This window comes from Scaptodrosophila lebanonensis, unplaced genomic scaffold, assembly GCF_003285725.1.
Source record: "Scaptodrosophila lebanonensis strain 11010-0011.00,11010-0021.00 unplaced genomic scaffold, SlebRS2 tig00000001-arrow-pilon, whole genome shotgun sequence".
NCBI classification, from domain to species: domain Eukaryota; kingdom Metazoa; phylum Arthropoda; class Insecta; order Diptera; family Drosophilidae; genus Scaptodrosophila; species Scaptodrosophila lebanonensis.
In genome coordinates, this window is record NW_022060529.1 from 15,117,241 (window position 1) to 15,131,787 (window position 14,547).

At 40.9% G+C, this 14,547-nt stretch overlaps 3 protein-coding genes across 3 annotated transcripts; 2 read left to right on the forward strand and 1 right to left on the reverse strand.

Moving 5' to 3' along the window:
- Nucleotides 1-170: 170 nt before the first annotated feature.
- Nucleotides 171-1,397, reverse strand: LOC115629995 (proteasome subunit alpha type-4). The gene is made up of 3 exons (XM_030526627.1): nucleotides 1,266-1,397; nucleotides 918-1,123; nucleotides 171-861 (listed from the first exon to the last, which is right to left on the reverse strand). Exons 1-3 carry the CDS (start codon nucleotides 1,266-1,268, stop codon nucleotides 279-281), a joined length of 792 nt encoding a protein of 263 aa, XP_030382487.1. The 5' UTR covers nucleotides 1,269-1,397; the 3' UTR covers nucleotides 171-278.
- A 131-nt stretch (nucleotides 1,398-1,528) lies between these two features.
- Nucleotides 1,529-3,694, forward strand: LOC115633892 (augmin complex subunit dgt3). Its single transcript, XM_030531397.1, has 7 exons — nucleotides 1,529-1,546; nucleotides 1,627-1,955; nucleotides 2,011-2,188; nucleotides 2,245-2,429; nucleotides 2,497-3,159; nucleotides 3,220-3,397; nucleotides 3,453-3,694. The coding sequence occupies exons 1-7, from the start codon at nucleotides 1,529-1,531 to the stop codon at nucleotides 3,615-3,617; spliced, it is 1,716 nt and encodes a 571-aa protein (XP_030387257.1). The 3' UTR covers nucleotides 3,618-3,694.
- Nucleotides 3,695-6,276: 2,582 nt separating this feature from the next.
- On the forward strand, nucleotides 6,277-14,247 carry LOC115625632 (atrial natriuretic peptide receptor 1). Its single transcript, XM_030520798.1, has 16 exons — nucleotides 6,277-6,559; nucleotides 6,625-6,736; nucleotides 8,246-8,411; nucleotides 8,927-9,001; nucleotides 10,722-10,998; nucleotides 11,067-11,176; nucleotides 11,232-11,562; nucleotides 11,632-11,715; nucleotides 11,808-11,835; nucleotides 11,895-12,010; nucleotides 12,068-12,146; nucleotides 12,213-12,856; nucleotides 12,912-13,239; nucleotides 13,295-13,634; nucleotides 13,694-13,967; nucleotides 14,027-14,247. The coding sequence occupies exons 1-16, from the start codon at nucleotides 6,277-6,279 to the stop codon at nucleotides 14,245-14,247; spliced, it is 3,468 nt and encodes a 1,155-aa protein (XP_030376658.1).
- The last annotated feature ends 300 nt before the right edge of the window (nucleotides 14,248-14,547 follow it).

Consider the following 14,547-nt stretch of genomic DNA (forward strand, 5'->3'; position numbering starts at 1 on the left):
GGGTACTGGAGCTGCCAATCTGTGGTTCTTACGAAATTTGTGTAGCGCTGGCAACTCGATAACATATTTTGCATGGCGCGTTTTTCAACACAGCAACACTGCAGTGTTTAGAATAAAAAACAGATGCTGTTTATGATGCGCGGATTTCGAGTTTAATTTGATTTTATTGATTTAAAATATCGCTTAACTGAAATTGTATTTCCGTTTCTTTTTTTTTCAAGTACAAAATTTATACGTGGTGTATTGACGTCTACCATTACCCGTAAACTCTAATATGTCTAAGATTTTGACTGCGACTGTGCCTGTTTTTCTTTCTTAGCTGCTTCAGCTTCGGCCTCTAGTTTGTTGTATTTGTTAATGAGCTCTTCCACATCGGTTCTATCCAGCACTCTGTAGACTGTATTGTTGTCAATGCGCTGCAAAGTGGCCATTTCAACCTTTTCTGTTGTTAGCTTCGTGGTGTCCAAAGTCTTGCTCAGCACTTTAATGGCCAGATCCTTGGCTTCAGCAAGCTTAATGTTCTCCTTGTCGCCCAATTCCTGCTTCAGCATTGAGATGGCAGCACCAAAGTTGTTTCCAATGCAAGTGGCCTTCCAGCCACCGTAGTTACCACTGGGGTCTGACTGATATAGTTGGTAACCGTACTTGTTATCCCAACCCATGTACAGCAAAGATACTCCAAATGGACGTTTGCCTCCATACTGGGTGTAGGCCTGTTTAATGTCGCATAAGTGAGACACTAACTGCTCACATGGCATAACTTCTCCATAGCTGTACTGGTAACGCTGAGCAATTAGGCGTAACTCCGATGTCAACACATTTGCATCGGAAGTGATGCCGGCCACCGAGCAAACCATATTACTGGAAAACCCAAACATTAAGTCCAATCTATGATGCCTGTACGTTATAGTACTTACTCGTTTAGACGGTATATCTTTTCCGATGGGACGGCGCCGTCGAGCAACTTGTTTGTATTGCGACATTCAGCGGCCAGTAAAATGCCGTCTTCTGCCAGAATGCCCAAACATGTGCCGGCATGCGAGATGGCCTCCATGGCGTACTCAACTTGGTACAGGCGACCCTCTGGCGAGAAGATTGTAGTACGGGAATCATAGCGACGTGCCTACCAATGGCCAAGAATATTAATATTTCTTTATTTTTAACAATAAATGACATTTTGCGTAGCAAATTTATATGAAATACATATGGTGGCGCACCATTTGTACCATCAGGAGATCGGGCACAAAGATGTTTCATTTACTCACCATTTCAGATGAAAAATTGAATATTAAATTTTATTGAAAATTAAATTGCCCGTCCTCAGTTTCTGTCGCTACCAACAATTTTTTCTTGTCATTCAGTGTAGGGATGGAAGCGCATCAAAGTAAACAGAGGTGCCACCCGCCTGAAATCAGAGTCGCATAAGTTTTATTGTCGGCATTTTCGACTGCTGTTAAATAACATTAGCCTGCTGTATAACAACAGAGCATTAGCGCGGCAGATTTTTAACTTATTTCGTACTCACGAAATGGGCGATTTGCTAAGTGTAACTAAACTTTTTATTTTACTAATCATTAAATTAATCAGCATGTTTATTTATTTAATATTAAAATATACTTATTGCAGAATTGTGAAATATTCAAGAAGCTTGGCTTCGACAGCGCACATCAATGGATCTTATACGACGAGAAATTTGAAAAGTTCTTTAACTTTTTATCTGAAAGCATCACCGACGCCAACATACTCACAGAGCAGGAGGTATTAGAGAGGAACGAAATGATTGAACGTGGCGACTGGCTTATGGAATCGGAGCGTCTCCTTAAAATGCAACAAATTGAGTCGGAAAATCCCGGACTTCTGAGGTACACGCCCGATGATGTAAATTCTCTGACCGCTGAGATAGCCGCGTTGGAAGAGGCAACAAAGGATTATGTAGTTTTGATCGAGGACATGCAGTAAGTGCGCTAATTTAATGTCCGCATCAATTCCCCATATCATTTTTCAACGAAGAAACACGAAGCATCGAATCAACAACAATCTCAGTGAGCTGGAATGTGCGGTGACGGCCCTGCAAAACACGGAAAGGGAACTAATACAGGATTGCCAGAAGAAGGCCAAGCAATTGGAGGAAGTGGAGCGAGAGAATTTTCGGCTAAGTGCTGAGGCAAAGAAAAGCTTTACGAATATTGTGGGTATATCTGTCATACCATTATTCTGAGCAAATGTTCAGTTTTTAATTTGCAGCAAGTGCCTCCACTGTTTATGCACCAGTTGCCCCTGGAGCAGTACTTTCTTAAATGCGATTCTTTCATGCAGTATTTCTCATTGTATATGAAGGACAATTTTAAAATACAGGACTTTGCCGAATTTGAGAACGCCGATACTGATATGCAACACATCAATAGCAAGCTGGAGAACTTACAAAACTCGTAAGTCCCACATCATGAGACATGACTTTCTGTATAGGCCTGGACATTAAAAATTCACCATTCACAGCATTCAATACTACATGCTGGCATACATCAACGAAAAGGCCAAAGCGAAGGCCACGCAGGCCTTAATTGATCACATCGATCTTAACCAGATACACTGCATCAGCCTAACGGATATGACACGGGAAACGCACGAGCTGCAGCTCCTAAATGAGCATCATTTAAAGAACGCACACGACACACTACTGAATGCACTCACCATTCATGTGCAGCAGCACACACAGCAACGCATTGAGTTGGTTCTCTACGAGAACACGAAACAAAAACTCGAAAGGGCATTGCGACGCCGTGAAAATGACAAGCATCTGACTAAGATCATTTCGGATGCGCTGTCAAATGCGGAGCTCGTTTGGATAGCCATACAACTTGATTTAGAGAAGAAGCGCAACTACTTGGACAACAGTGAGCGGCTATCTGGGCAGGCCCAGGCCAGTTGGCAACGTGTCCAGCTAATGCGTTCACTTAACGCCACCCAACAAGGCATATACAATCAGTTTCTGCATGAATTAGCAAGTCTACTAAACACCCATCTCGCCCAAACTATACGTCCAGAGGCAAAAAGCTGTCTGTATGAGTATGAGAAATTTGTACGTCTGCTCTCCTATGCGCTACAGACTATGCTGAACCAGAAGTCCTACGCGACAGTTAATGAAGAACTTGCCGAGTTGTAAGTCAATTTTACGATGTGCAGATAAAACATAATGCTGATTTCTTTAACAATGTTTAGAAAACGACTCGAGCAAACGCTGCGACCGTTCGTGTACGACTCTCCCCTGGAGCAGCCGATGTTTACACATGTGCGCTATTTGTGTCCCATATTCAATGCAACGCGAAATCAGCAACGCTTTGAAGAAATGTTGCGTCACTTGCGCTTAGAGTTCCAGGAAAAAATTATAGAGCGCATGGTAAGTTGTGAAAGGTCTGTTAATTGATTCAGATAACTAAATCAAACTCTTTTAGGACAAGGAAAAGCTTTGGCGGTACAGCAAGCTGCTATGGATTTGGTTTCTTACTGAGCCGCAACGCGTTATTCACGCCATAGATGAAGTCAAGAAAGCTTCGGCAAAGATACCTGCACTTACTAGCAGCATTATGCGACCGGGTGGCGGCATTCAACGTAAATAATTGAAGTAATTAATGTAAATGAAGTAATAATATGAAATATTGGCTTATAAAGTCTTACTTTGTGTTGAGAAGAAGGAATCCACTAACATATATACATATTAAAATTTAATTTATTTATTGGCTTGAAACCAAATGTTTAAAACTTCATTTAAGGGACTGTGCGTTTTGTTGCACACAAAAAAAAAACGAAGAAAGAAAATAGGGTAGTAACACAGACATAGCCTAAATATACGCATTCTAAACATAACGTGCATGCATAGGCTGCAAAAAGTATGCCTACATATATGTATCTTGGTACGTGCTCTCAGTTCAACTGTATATCTTACCTAACGTCGTGCACTACCAATGGCTATGCATACAATTCGTGCTGTTTCGCGCAATTTGTCTTAGTACGGAGGCTGCTCGAACATCATTGTAAGCTAGACCATGAGGTAAAAAAACGAAAAGGTCGATAAGTTTCTTGGTTTAATCATTAGCCACAATCTTGATAGTCTTGTCTGCAGTGCTTTGACTTTTAATAGTAAGTCCTATTTCGGGAGTGCCTACCTGATCAGTTGATTGTAACTAAATAAACTAAAATATATGATAAACCTTCTGTAATCTTAGGAAATAAAAACGGACTTTTACAAGTATGCATTCGCTTGCTTCATGATCAGCTCTGGTGCTCCCAATGGTGCTCCCGAGTTAGTGATTGATACAATTAATACAAGCAATATGGATTTTTGAAGATTTTTGTGTATATTTTGTTGGCCCCAAATTAAACTTTAATCTTTAGATCTCTGCTATATAAAGCGTTGGTAGAATTTCAACCTCTGTTTGGGCTTCTTATTCACCTTTCGTGAATGTCCCTAGAACAGTAGTTTAAGTAACGCTTTTTCACAAACATAGCTAAGATCATAGTTTCTCTTGTGCGTTAAAGTTAACAATTAAGAATCTAGTAGTAATCTTTTAACCAAACTATCTTGTTACTCAATAAAAGATTCCCTGGTTAGGCTTTTTTATCTTAACAAAATATATAAAGGCTACTTACTTGCAAAGACACTTCACAAATTGTTTGAGTTGAACTTTCACATCCGGGTGCCAACAAACTTTGCCTAGGCAGTCATTGGCCATTGTATACATCCCGAATAGATTAAGCACACATCATGCACAAACTTGGAGACGCACACCCACACAGATAGACTCATTAACTGTTTGCAGCACGCGACACGTCGTCTGTTGACTGTTGCTCCTTCTAGCGGTGAAATAGACCGGCAAACAATTTAAATTCAAATATAGAACAGACGACAACATTAATGGCAAAAACGACTAGCGGCTAGTACAGAAACGGGGACAGAAGCAACAAAATGGCAACAAGTGAAAACAAACAAGACATTGGCATTGAAGTGGCAATGTTTGAGCATCCCTTCCCCATCCGGTCATCCCCTATTCCGTTAAGGACACACGTTGCTTGTGTTTGTTTCTAAGAGTGGGTCGCTTAAAGCGTGCGTTGTATTGCAACTTTAAAAGCCAAATGCAGGTTCAGATGCCCCTCGACTTGACAGTGCTGACCAGCATTTGCATTGCCGTCGCCTTTTCCATATGCATGCATGTAAAAAGCTGCAGCACACACTCACCCACACTCTCACCATGTAACGGACCGTAAATGGCCGAACCGTAGACGAAGAAGCAGCCGCCATTGCCATTGGCCGAATCGTTCGTAAAGCTTCGTGTGATGTGCTCCTTCGTGCTCCTACGCGATGACGCTTATGTCCTGTTGCCGAGAGGACCCTTAGTGGCACCTACGAGTATAAAAGAACCAACGGCACTCGCCTCTATCTCATTCGCCGGCCGAGCGCCTCAACGGGACAGTACTTGAATTTCCATGGCTAAGAGACATATTGAAGTGAAAGTGTTTGGCTAAATTATCAAATAAATCAGTGTCTGTGATTGACGGAAGAACTCTTCAATTATTGATATTTTACCGAAGACAATGAACTTAATAATTTAAAAACCTACTGGTGGCAAGTAAACAAACGCCGCTAAAGAGTTCAATTGTGATCTTTTATAAATAATAAAGAAAGTGCAACAACTGTGAAAGTTCTTAAAGCAACAGCATTAATATCTTCAACACTTAGACGCCTTTCCTGTGCACTTACAAGAAGCAACAACTGAACAATTATTTTCACTCCATTAGCTTTATTACTTGAGATTTGAATTAATTTCTAATTTCTATGTTGTTTGCTCTTGAAACTAAATGCTGACAATTTCTGAACGAAGCAAATTCTTTTTACAATTTTGATTTAAAATTAAAACTGTTGCTTGGTGGCCATAACAGTGAGTATAATTTACGAAAATATTTCAAGATTCCATATTCCAAAGAGCATGCGATTTATGAAATAATTTCAAGAGTTTTAACATTACACAGTATATAGTATATCTATTTAAAATCCTTGGGTAAACGTGTTTTTAATCCGTTTAATTATCTAGCATTGGCTTTATGTTGAACGCTTAATAATAATTTTTGTAAAAGAATGAAAATATAATTTCATTGCCTGACCTGAAAGTACACATTTAATTGATTTGCTTTGATTCCGATATAGATATAAGGATATAAGGCTGTATTTCCAATTTGATCTTAAAATAAATTTACGAATTTGTAGCAGCTAGAAAATAGAAGATGTTTCTTACGGAAATCAGCGTCGTTGTCAGCATGCTGATGTTTATATGCACAGTCAGCGTCCATATAGAGTGTAGAAGCATTGACCTCGACAACTGGGAGGACATTTCCAAGGAATTGACTACAGTGCCGCAGCAGAAGGGCAGCAACGAAAGCCTCGACATTGAGGTGTTCGAGCATATAAGAGACACAAAGCATCAGTCGTCTGAACTTAGTGAGTTCGAAATCGACTATAGCAAAATGCGTGTCTACACGGTTGGCGTCCTAATGGCATCTCATTTGGGTAAGTAGTCGGAATGAGTCTACAAATTGAAATACAGCGTCTCACACGCAACTTTCATCAAAAAGATTCACCATTTGACTTGGAACGTTGCGGCCCAGCAGTAGATTTGGCTTTAGACCAAATTAATAAACGATTTTTAAAGCCGCACAACGTCATGCTTAAAAAGAAGCAAGCCAGGTTAGTAAACAAAATTGTGCACGTTACCCAAATAAAAAGCATAAGTCGATTTTGAAATAAAGTTTTACATTTCAATGCCAATCATTATAGTAGGGAAACGTTTATTTTGTAGAAAATGTGGTAAACCGAAGAAGTCTACTGTTTGTAGCTATTAGAATATAAGAAAAAATTAAAAAGCAAGTATGTACGTCTGTCTGTTTCCATCACTATTACTAATTGAAAATCAAATTAAAACTAGGCACTGAGTATATTATTTTCTACAATTCTCTCAGACCGCTTTATATTATTTAGCAGTCATTTGATTTGAAAAATCAACTTTTACAAATTTACAAATATTTTTGATTCCAATGACTTTGTATAAAGATGTTTCTCTAATCCAACTACAGAGTTCGAAATGTTTGCAAATCAAATGAAATAACAAAAAATTAAGCATAGGCGTACAATTCATGTGAAGGCTAGAAAGACTCAAGAAGGAGTGGAATGTTAAACAAGATAGAACGCTACAGTCGAGCAAGCCCGACAGTAAAATAGCCTGTACTCTCCACAAATTTTTAAATTCCGAGAATTACGGAAGTTATAAGAAAAAATACGAATTGCGGGGGAGTGGGGGGGTGTATCAGAAAAAATAAACAAACTCGTTCTGCCTAGGGCTTATAGGAACCTTGATACCAATTTTGGTTATCCTAGCTCTTGTACTTACTGAGATCCTTGCGCTCATACAGACAGACGGACAGACGGTCAGACGGACATGGCTATATCGACTCGTCTTCTCATCCTGATCAAGAATATATATACTTTGTGGGGTCTGCCACGCCTCCTTCTGTGTGTTACATACATGCGCACAAAACTAGTATAGCCTTTCACCCTTTGGGTACAGGCTATAAAAAACCACTTTAATTATTTAAATTAAATTTGTAAAATTAAAATCTATGTCCTTTGTGTTTATATTAACGTATAGTACGTGCTTCATTTCATTATGAATTATTCTGATGAAGAGTATATGGACGTTACAAAAACTGAACGATTTCAAAATACCCATTAACCTTTCGAGTATTCTACAACTACGAGTATACCTGATCGACTTGGGCTGGCCGTACCCGAACATGGCCACTAATTGTTGGCCTTTCATCTTGTTAAATCAAGTCGATTTGCCGTTGCCGTTGCCGTTGCCAAGACACTGGTACTCGAACATTTATCTTTACCTTTTGCCTCGTCTGCGAGCACTTGTTGCGTGCAAGTCGGGCGAGTTAATTACTCGAATTTCATGACCGCTTTTTGATTGCGCACTTAAAGCGGCTCCTAAGCCTAAGCCGCCCACTTGGAACGCATTTGAAGCTGCTTTTCTGCATGAAAAAGTGCATGCTGTTGCCGTTTTGTTGACTTTTTGCCGTCTGATAAGCGAACCGTTAGTCGTTGACTTAAGTGTGCTCCTGACTTACATATCATTCTCTTCTTCTCCTCTTAACGCCGCCCATACAACCGCAACCTCAACCTTAATGGCCTTAACAGCTACCCATCGTGCTCGGGGGCCAAGGCGCCGGGACTGGCAGCTGATATGCATTTCAAGGACGATGTCATTGCTTTCATTGGACCCGCGTGTGCATTCGCCTTGGAGCCAGTTGCACGTTTGGCTGCCTATTGGAATACGCCCATTATAACGGGCATGGGCGATCAGGTGAGTAAAGCGTAGCCTTCCCTGGTGTCTTTGTCGACGTTAAAAGCGCGTGTACAACACGCTTAAAGTCTCCCTGCTGTTGTGTGTTTTTGGCTTGCGGTTCGCCATGCTCCACACTCAACACGTATACGCCCTGTGGCCCCAACGCACAGCACGACGCTTTAATTATTTGCTGTAGTTTAATGCACAAGACTAGTTAATCCCTTCCGCTATGGTTAAACACGGTCACTTCTTATTTTTCTTGCGCTGGCTCGCTTTTGTAATTACACGCTTTTAAATTTCTTTTGAATACGGACCTTTTCTATCGCCTGCTTTAATTTCAAATTCCTAAGATGCACGAAATTGCACAAAATGCGAGGAAATTGTTGTCAATTCACATTTTCATTAATAAGAAGGTGTTGTGCAGTAAATACCTGCATTTTTATGAAAATTCTAATCTTTTCTTTACTCCTTCAATTATCAATGCGTGTTATTATTTAACGCTCGTCAAATGCATTTTTTTCCTCTTCGAATAGCCACCTTCGGAAGGCGAGTTGACGGTCACTTCTGGCATATTAGGTCGGATTCACAAGTGGAAAAACGAGAGCACGGTAAGTGGAATAGAAACAATGTAAACAGAAACAAAAGGCACTAAAAATAGAAGAATGTTTAAAAGGCTATACAACATGCTTTAACCGAGTGGGGTCATCAGCGTTGACTTATTTGGTAAACCGATGATGAATTGATATTAAACATTCTAAAAAGTGTCATGAAGAGTCGAGTGTCACAGGCGCAGGCTCTAAATTAAGTATGCCAGTCAACGATGTTGCGAGTGGAACGTGCCTTGCAGAGGACACATGGACAGCCAACTGCATTCATGAGTTGCAGTTGCAGTTTGTGGGTGGACTCTGAATTGTTAGGAATGCCTTGTGGGGACGACTCCACTGTGTATGCATTTGTGAGCTGCTGATAAAAGTACAATACGAATATTTCCGCCTATTTTGAATTTCGGTTGCACTTTTGTCCTCCCAAGCGGTGCATTGTTAATTAAGCCCGAGTGCAGAGACTAGGAAATTTTGATTTCTCACACCATGGTGTTATTTAGGCGGTACATGACATGGATAATTGCTTGTTTCGGGCAGCCATAATACAGTGCACATTAATTGTATTCGGCACCACATCACCATGGACGGCAGTCCATGTAGTGGCGAGGCGTCGCGCACATGGTCTGAATATAATGTGCCCTTATTACAGCTTTTGATTGACAAAACATTCAGAATCTATATTCAGATGTTGAAAATTGGGGGAATATTTGCAAGTTAAATTACTTACGACATTTTGAGGACCTTAAAATCGTCATTCAACAATCTAACATTTTTAAATTTCGGGTCTAGGGACATGTTGGAAATAATCCCTATAAATCCATATCAATAAATCTATATAAGTAATAAGCAATTAAATGTTGCTAATCATAATTCTTTTGTCTGTTTCTTTTATTGGATTTTCCCTGTGAAACTTCGAAATATAATCTTACGGCCATTCAATTTCTTAATCTTCAAAAGGGTTCATGTTTTAAATTGATTGTAGGAAAGGCAATAAATGTCGCTTACAATAAACTGTTTTTATATATTACAACTATTTACGTAAACAAAATGTCTTAAAATTTAAGTGAAAAAAAAATTAGGATAAGAATTGCTTTTGATTAGAATTAAATCAAACGAGTCGAGTCCGATATATCCTCTACGCTGTTCGAACACATTATTCTTAATTAATATTATTTTAGCTCCTTACATTTTGTTTAAATATTTGATATTAATTTGCAGCAGTGACGGGGCAAAAAATTCGTTTACAATTAACAAGCATTCAAATACAAAATGGTGCAGGAAAAGGTGAAAAACTGACTCAAAAACTGTATAATGATTATGCAAGAATTAAAGAAGCATTGAAAAAAAAATTGAGCTTGCCCTTTCCTGGCCTTGAAAGTACCTACTTGTAGATATCTAAAATTGTCATGCGGCCGGACGGATATATCTAGATCAACACTTCATATCCTGCTGAATATATATTTACTTTTTGAGGTCTACCGCGCCTATTTGCCTTCAAATTTTGAACCAGTTTTCCATCAGTAAGATTGTTCCTACATTGATTTATATTTTCCAAGTGGGTGGTGTTTTGCGATTTTGTGTAAATTATTTCATGGTTGTTTACGAGCTATATATGTATATACTTATATACTCTAATATACTAATAACACTTGGAGCTTTATACAGCGCTCTAACAACTGCCTAATCTTGATTGATGCATTTGGCAATTGTTTTCCAAAACACACAGGGCGTGTTTAAAGACAAATCGAACTACCCTACGCTGACCCGCATGTCATACTGCCAGTGTCGTCTCAAGTTGGTCTTTGCCAGCATTTTCCGGCAGTTCAAGTGGAAGCATGTCGCCCTGCTGGTCGACCGTTCCGACCTCTTCTCGTTGACGGTCGGCAAGAATCTGGAATATGGACTACGCCAGGAGGGCTTGCTGAGCTTCGTCCGCGAGTTGAATGGCAACGAGGAGGAAATCTATGAGAACTATCTTAAGGATGCCAGCATGTATGCAAGAGGTAGGTCGAGCCCCTCACATCTCGAGTATATGATGATGCAGGCTTGCGATTTCTCAAAACATTTACAGTCGTAATACTATCGGTTCGAGGAGTATTAGTTCGAAAGTTCATGCTGGCAGCACACAGTCTTGGTATGACAAATGGCGAGTGGGTATTTCTGGATGTGGAAATATTTCAGGTGCGTCTACACATTTGAAAAATGTTAAAAATAAACATAAGATATTGAATTATAGAGCTCCTACTGGGGCGATCATGACTGGGAAATGGGCGATGAGAATGATAAGAAGGCTCGGAAAGCCTATGAAGCTTTGCTGCGTGTGTCCCTGTTGCAGCCGACAAGCCCAACTTTCCAGGATTTTGCTGAGCATGTCCGTGAGATGGCCAAGAAGTACAATTATACATTTGGAGAGGGCGAGGAGGTAAACTTTTTCATCGGTGCTTTCTACGATGGCGTCTATTTGCTGGGCATGGCGCTCAATGAGACGTTGACCGAAGGCGGCGATATACGTGATGGCGTTAATATAACGAGACGAATGTGGAACAGAACTTTCAATGGCATTACCGGTACATAAGGCTAGCTGTTCAATCAAAAAGTATTTGCTAATAAATCAATCTTTCTATTTCAAATTGCAGGTCATGTTCGTATTGACGATAATGGTGATCGGGATGCAGATTATTCGATTCTGGATTTGGATCCCATAAATGGAAAGTTTTCAGGTAGATTCTCATTTTCATTTTTGCAAGAAAAAATATGACGGATTTTATTTATAATTAAAATGTTTGCTGTCTACTTGTATTATATTTTGTAGTGGTGGCGCACTATTATGGTCTGCATAGGTAGGTTTTTTCAGCCGCTCATTCAAAAATTGACGACAATTAAGTTTTTAAAATTTTAGGGAATATGCCGCTGTGCATGGAAAGAAGATTCATTGGCCTGGGGGACGGGAGGAGTCACCTCCTGATGTTCCACCATGTGGGTATCTGGGAAACTCTCCAGATTGTTATAGCAATGGTAAAGGGAACTAATTCTGCGCTTAAAACTCTGCAACAATTGTTTTTTTTCTTACAGAGACAACGATTATGTATTCCATTTTTGGACTGGGTCTATTTCTTGGGCTAACATTTCTGGTTATCTGCCTGCTTCAAAAGTAAGTACTCGTATATTTTTGCAGACGCACTATATAGATAGGAAGTCAATGTTAAATTCTCTGCAGACAGATGAAACTTAGCAAGGAGCTCCACAACATGTCGTGGCGAGTGCGACCCGAGGATGTTCTAATCGAAATGGGTGGCATGTTTGGCTCCAAAGGCGGCCTGCAACGTCTCGATGTGGAGAACATATCTCTGCAACAGTTCGGCATACATTCTGGCCGAGCCTCCATAGCCAGCTTTGCATCCCTGCCTCCACAGGTCTTCACCACCATTGGTCAGTTCAAGGGAGAGCGTGTGGCCATCAAGAAAGTGAATGTCAAGAAGGTGGAAGTCACTTCCACGCTGCTGTGGGAGATCAAGCAAGCACGCGACGTGAGTCACGAGAACACGGTGCGGTTTGTGGGCGCCTGCATTGATTTGCCACGCCCTACTGTGCTCATATTGACGGAATATTGCTCCCGTGGCAGCCTAAAGGATGTGCTCGAGAACGAGGCCATTGAACTGGACTGGAATTTCCGCATGTCGCTCATTCACGATATTGTCAAGGGCATGAGTTATCTCCACAATAGTGACGTGGAGGCGCATGGAAAATTGCGGTCCTGCAACTGTTTAATAGATGGGCGATTCGTCCTCAAGATATCAGACTTTGGTCTAAATACGTTGACCACACCGTCCGATTTTGTGCGCGATCAAAACTATTACATCAGTAAGTCCTCTTATGAATTTCAAATAAACTATCGACTCATAACGAAACACGGCAGAGCTCTTGTGGATTGCGCCGGAACTATTGCCTATGACTTCGATTCCTGGCTGTCCGGCTACGCAACGGGGTGATGTCTACTCGTTCGGCATCATACTTGAGGAGATTGTAAATCGGGGCGGACCCTATCAGGAGGCGAGACAGCAAATGGACGTGCACACAATTCTCCATAAGGTGCGTCAGTGTGAGTATCCACCGTTTCGGCCGCTCATACGGGAGCGGGAATGTCCGCCTGACCTGCTGGTTCTGATGGAAAAGTGCTGGGCCGACAATCAGGAGGAGCGACCCGCATTTTCAACAATTAGAAGCAACATACGCACCATTATGAAGTGAGTATCAGGCTGTCTCGTAGTTTATTCTTCCTCAAACAATATCGTATTGCAGAGGATTCTGTGAGAATTTAATGGACGATCTGCTCAATCGCATGGAACAGTATGCCAATAATTTGGAAAGTCTTGTTGAGGAAAAAACCAGACAACTGAGTCTCGAGAAGCAACGCACCGAGGAGTTACTGTATCAGATACTGCCCCGGCCAGTGGCTCAACAATTGATGGCTGGGGACTTGGTGCAGCCCGAGGAATTCAGCAGTGTGACCATATATTTTAGTGATATCGTGGGCTTCACCGAACTCTGTGCCCGCAGTAGCCCCATGGATGTTGTTAGTTTCCTAAATGATCTCTACAGCACATTCGATCGCATCATTGGCTTCTACGATGTTTATAAAGTAGGTACAAGATATTAATTTGATGTTTAAATCTAACATTATTATCTTCTACTTATTAGGTTGAAACTATTGGGGACGCGTATCTGGTGGTTTCTGGTCTGCCGGAGCCGAACGGTGACAAGCACGCGCGTGAGATTGCTCTCATGGCTTTGGATATATTACAAGCCGTGTCTTCCTTCAACTTGAAGCATAAGCCCGAATACAAAATCCAGATACGCATTGGCATGCATTCGGGATCCGTGTGCGCTGGCGTTGTGGGCAAGAAAATGCCCCATTATTGTCTCTTTGGTGATACTGTAAATACTGCCTCACGCATGGAGTCGACGGGATTGCGTAAATATTGGTCTTGAATCGAATGTTTTTCGGGGGACAATGAATCCGTTTCTTTACAGCAGGCAAAATTCACGTCTCCTCGGCCACCAAGGAGATTCTAGACAAGTTCGGCACATTTGAATTGGAGTCTCGCGGCGATGTCGAGCTAAAGGGCAAGGGCACTGTAACCACCTATTGGCTAAATAGCACCACCGAAGAAGATGCGCGTCCACCAACTCCACCAGTTGCAGGCATCGACGAAGTACCCTTCCCCCTTCTGTTCGCCGGTATGAGCAAGTAAGTAATACGATGGCTGGGATGGCCAGGGATGGCTGGTAATGTCTAATTAGGCTACAAGTAAAGTTTTGAAATACTTTATCTCTAATCCATACTAATACTCCATTACTAATACATTTTTTATAAATACATAATAGGTGTCTAAATTGATATTTACATGTGTAGTTTTTAAGTGTATAAATGGAATGAAGCGAAAGCACTGTGATAGGAAAAAGTTTTGGCATTAAATATCATGGCTATATGCACGTTGATACAAAATTGATAAAATTACTGTTTAACGCCGCATTTTTCTTTATGCCTCTCT

Excerpts from the sequence above, each read along its gene's own strand:
- LOC115633892 (XM_030531397.1), top strand. Across the intron at positions 1,956-2,010 it reads GTTTTGATCGAGGACATGCA|AAACACGAAGCATCGAATCA; the intron begins GTAAGTGCGCTA and ends TTTTCAACGAAG. Across the intron at positions 2,189-2,244 it reads AGAAAAGCTTTACGAATATT|CAAGTGCCTCCACTGTTTAT; the intron begins GTGGGTATATCT and ends TTTAATTTGCAG.
- LOC115625632 (XM_030520798.1), top strand. The coding sequence starts at position 6,277 with ATGTTTCTTACGGAAATCAGCGTCGTTGTCAGCATGCTGATGTTTATA. Across the intron at positions 9,002-10,721 it reads AGTGGAAAAACGAGAGCACG|GGCGTGTTTAAAGACAAATC; the intron begins GTAAGTGGAATA and ends CAAAACACACAG. Across the intron at positions 11,177-11,231 it reads TGGATGTGGAAATATTTCAG|AGCTCCTACTGGGGCGATCA; the intron begins GTGCGTCTACAC and ends ATTGAATTATAG.
- LOC115629995 (XM_030526627.1), bottom strand. Across the intron at positions 862-917 it reads AAGATATACCGTCTAAACGA|TAATATGGTTTGCTCGGTGG; the intron begins GTAAGTACTATA and ends TGGGTTTTCCAG.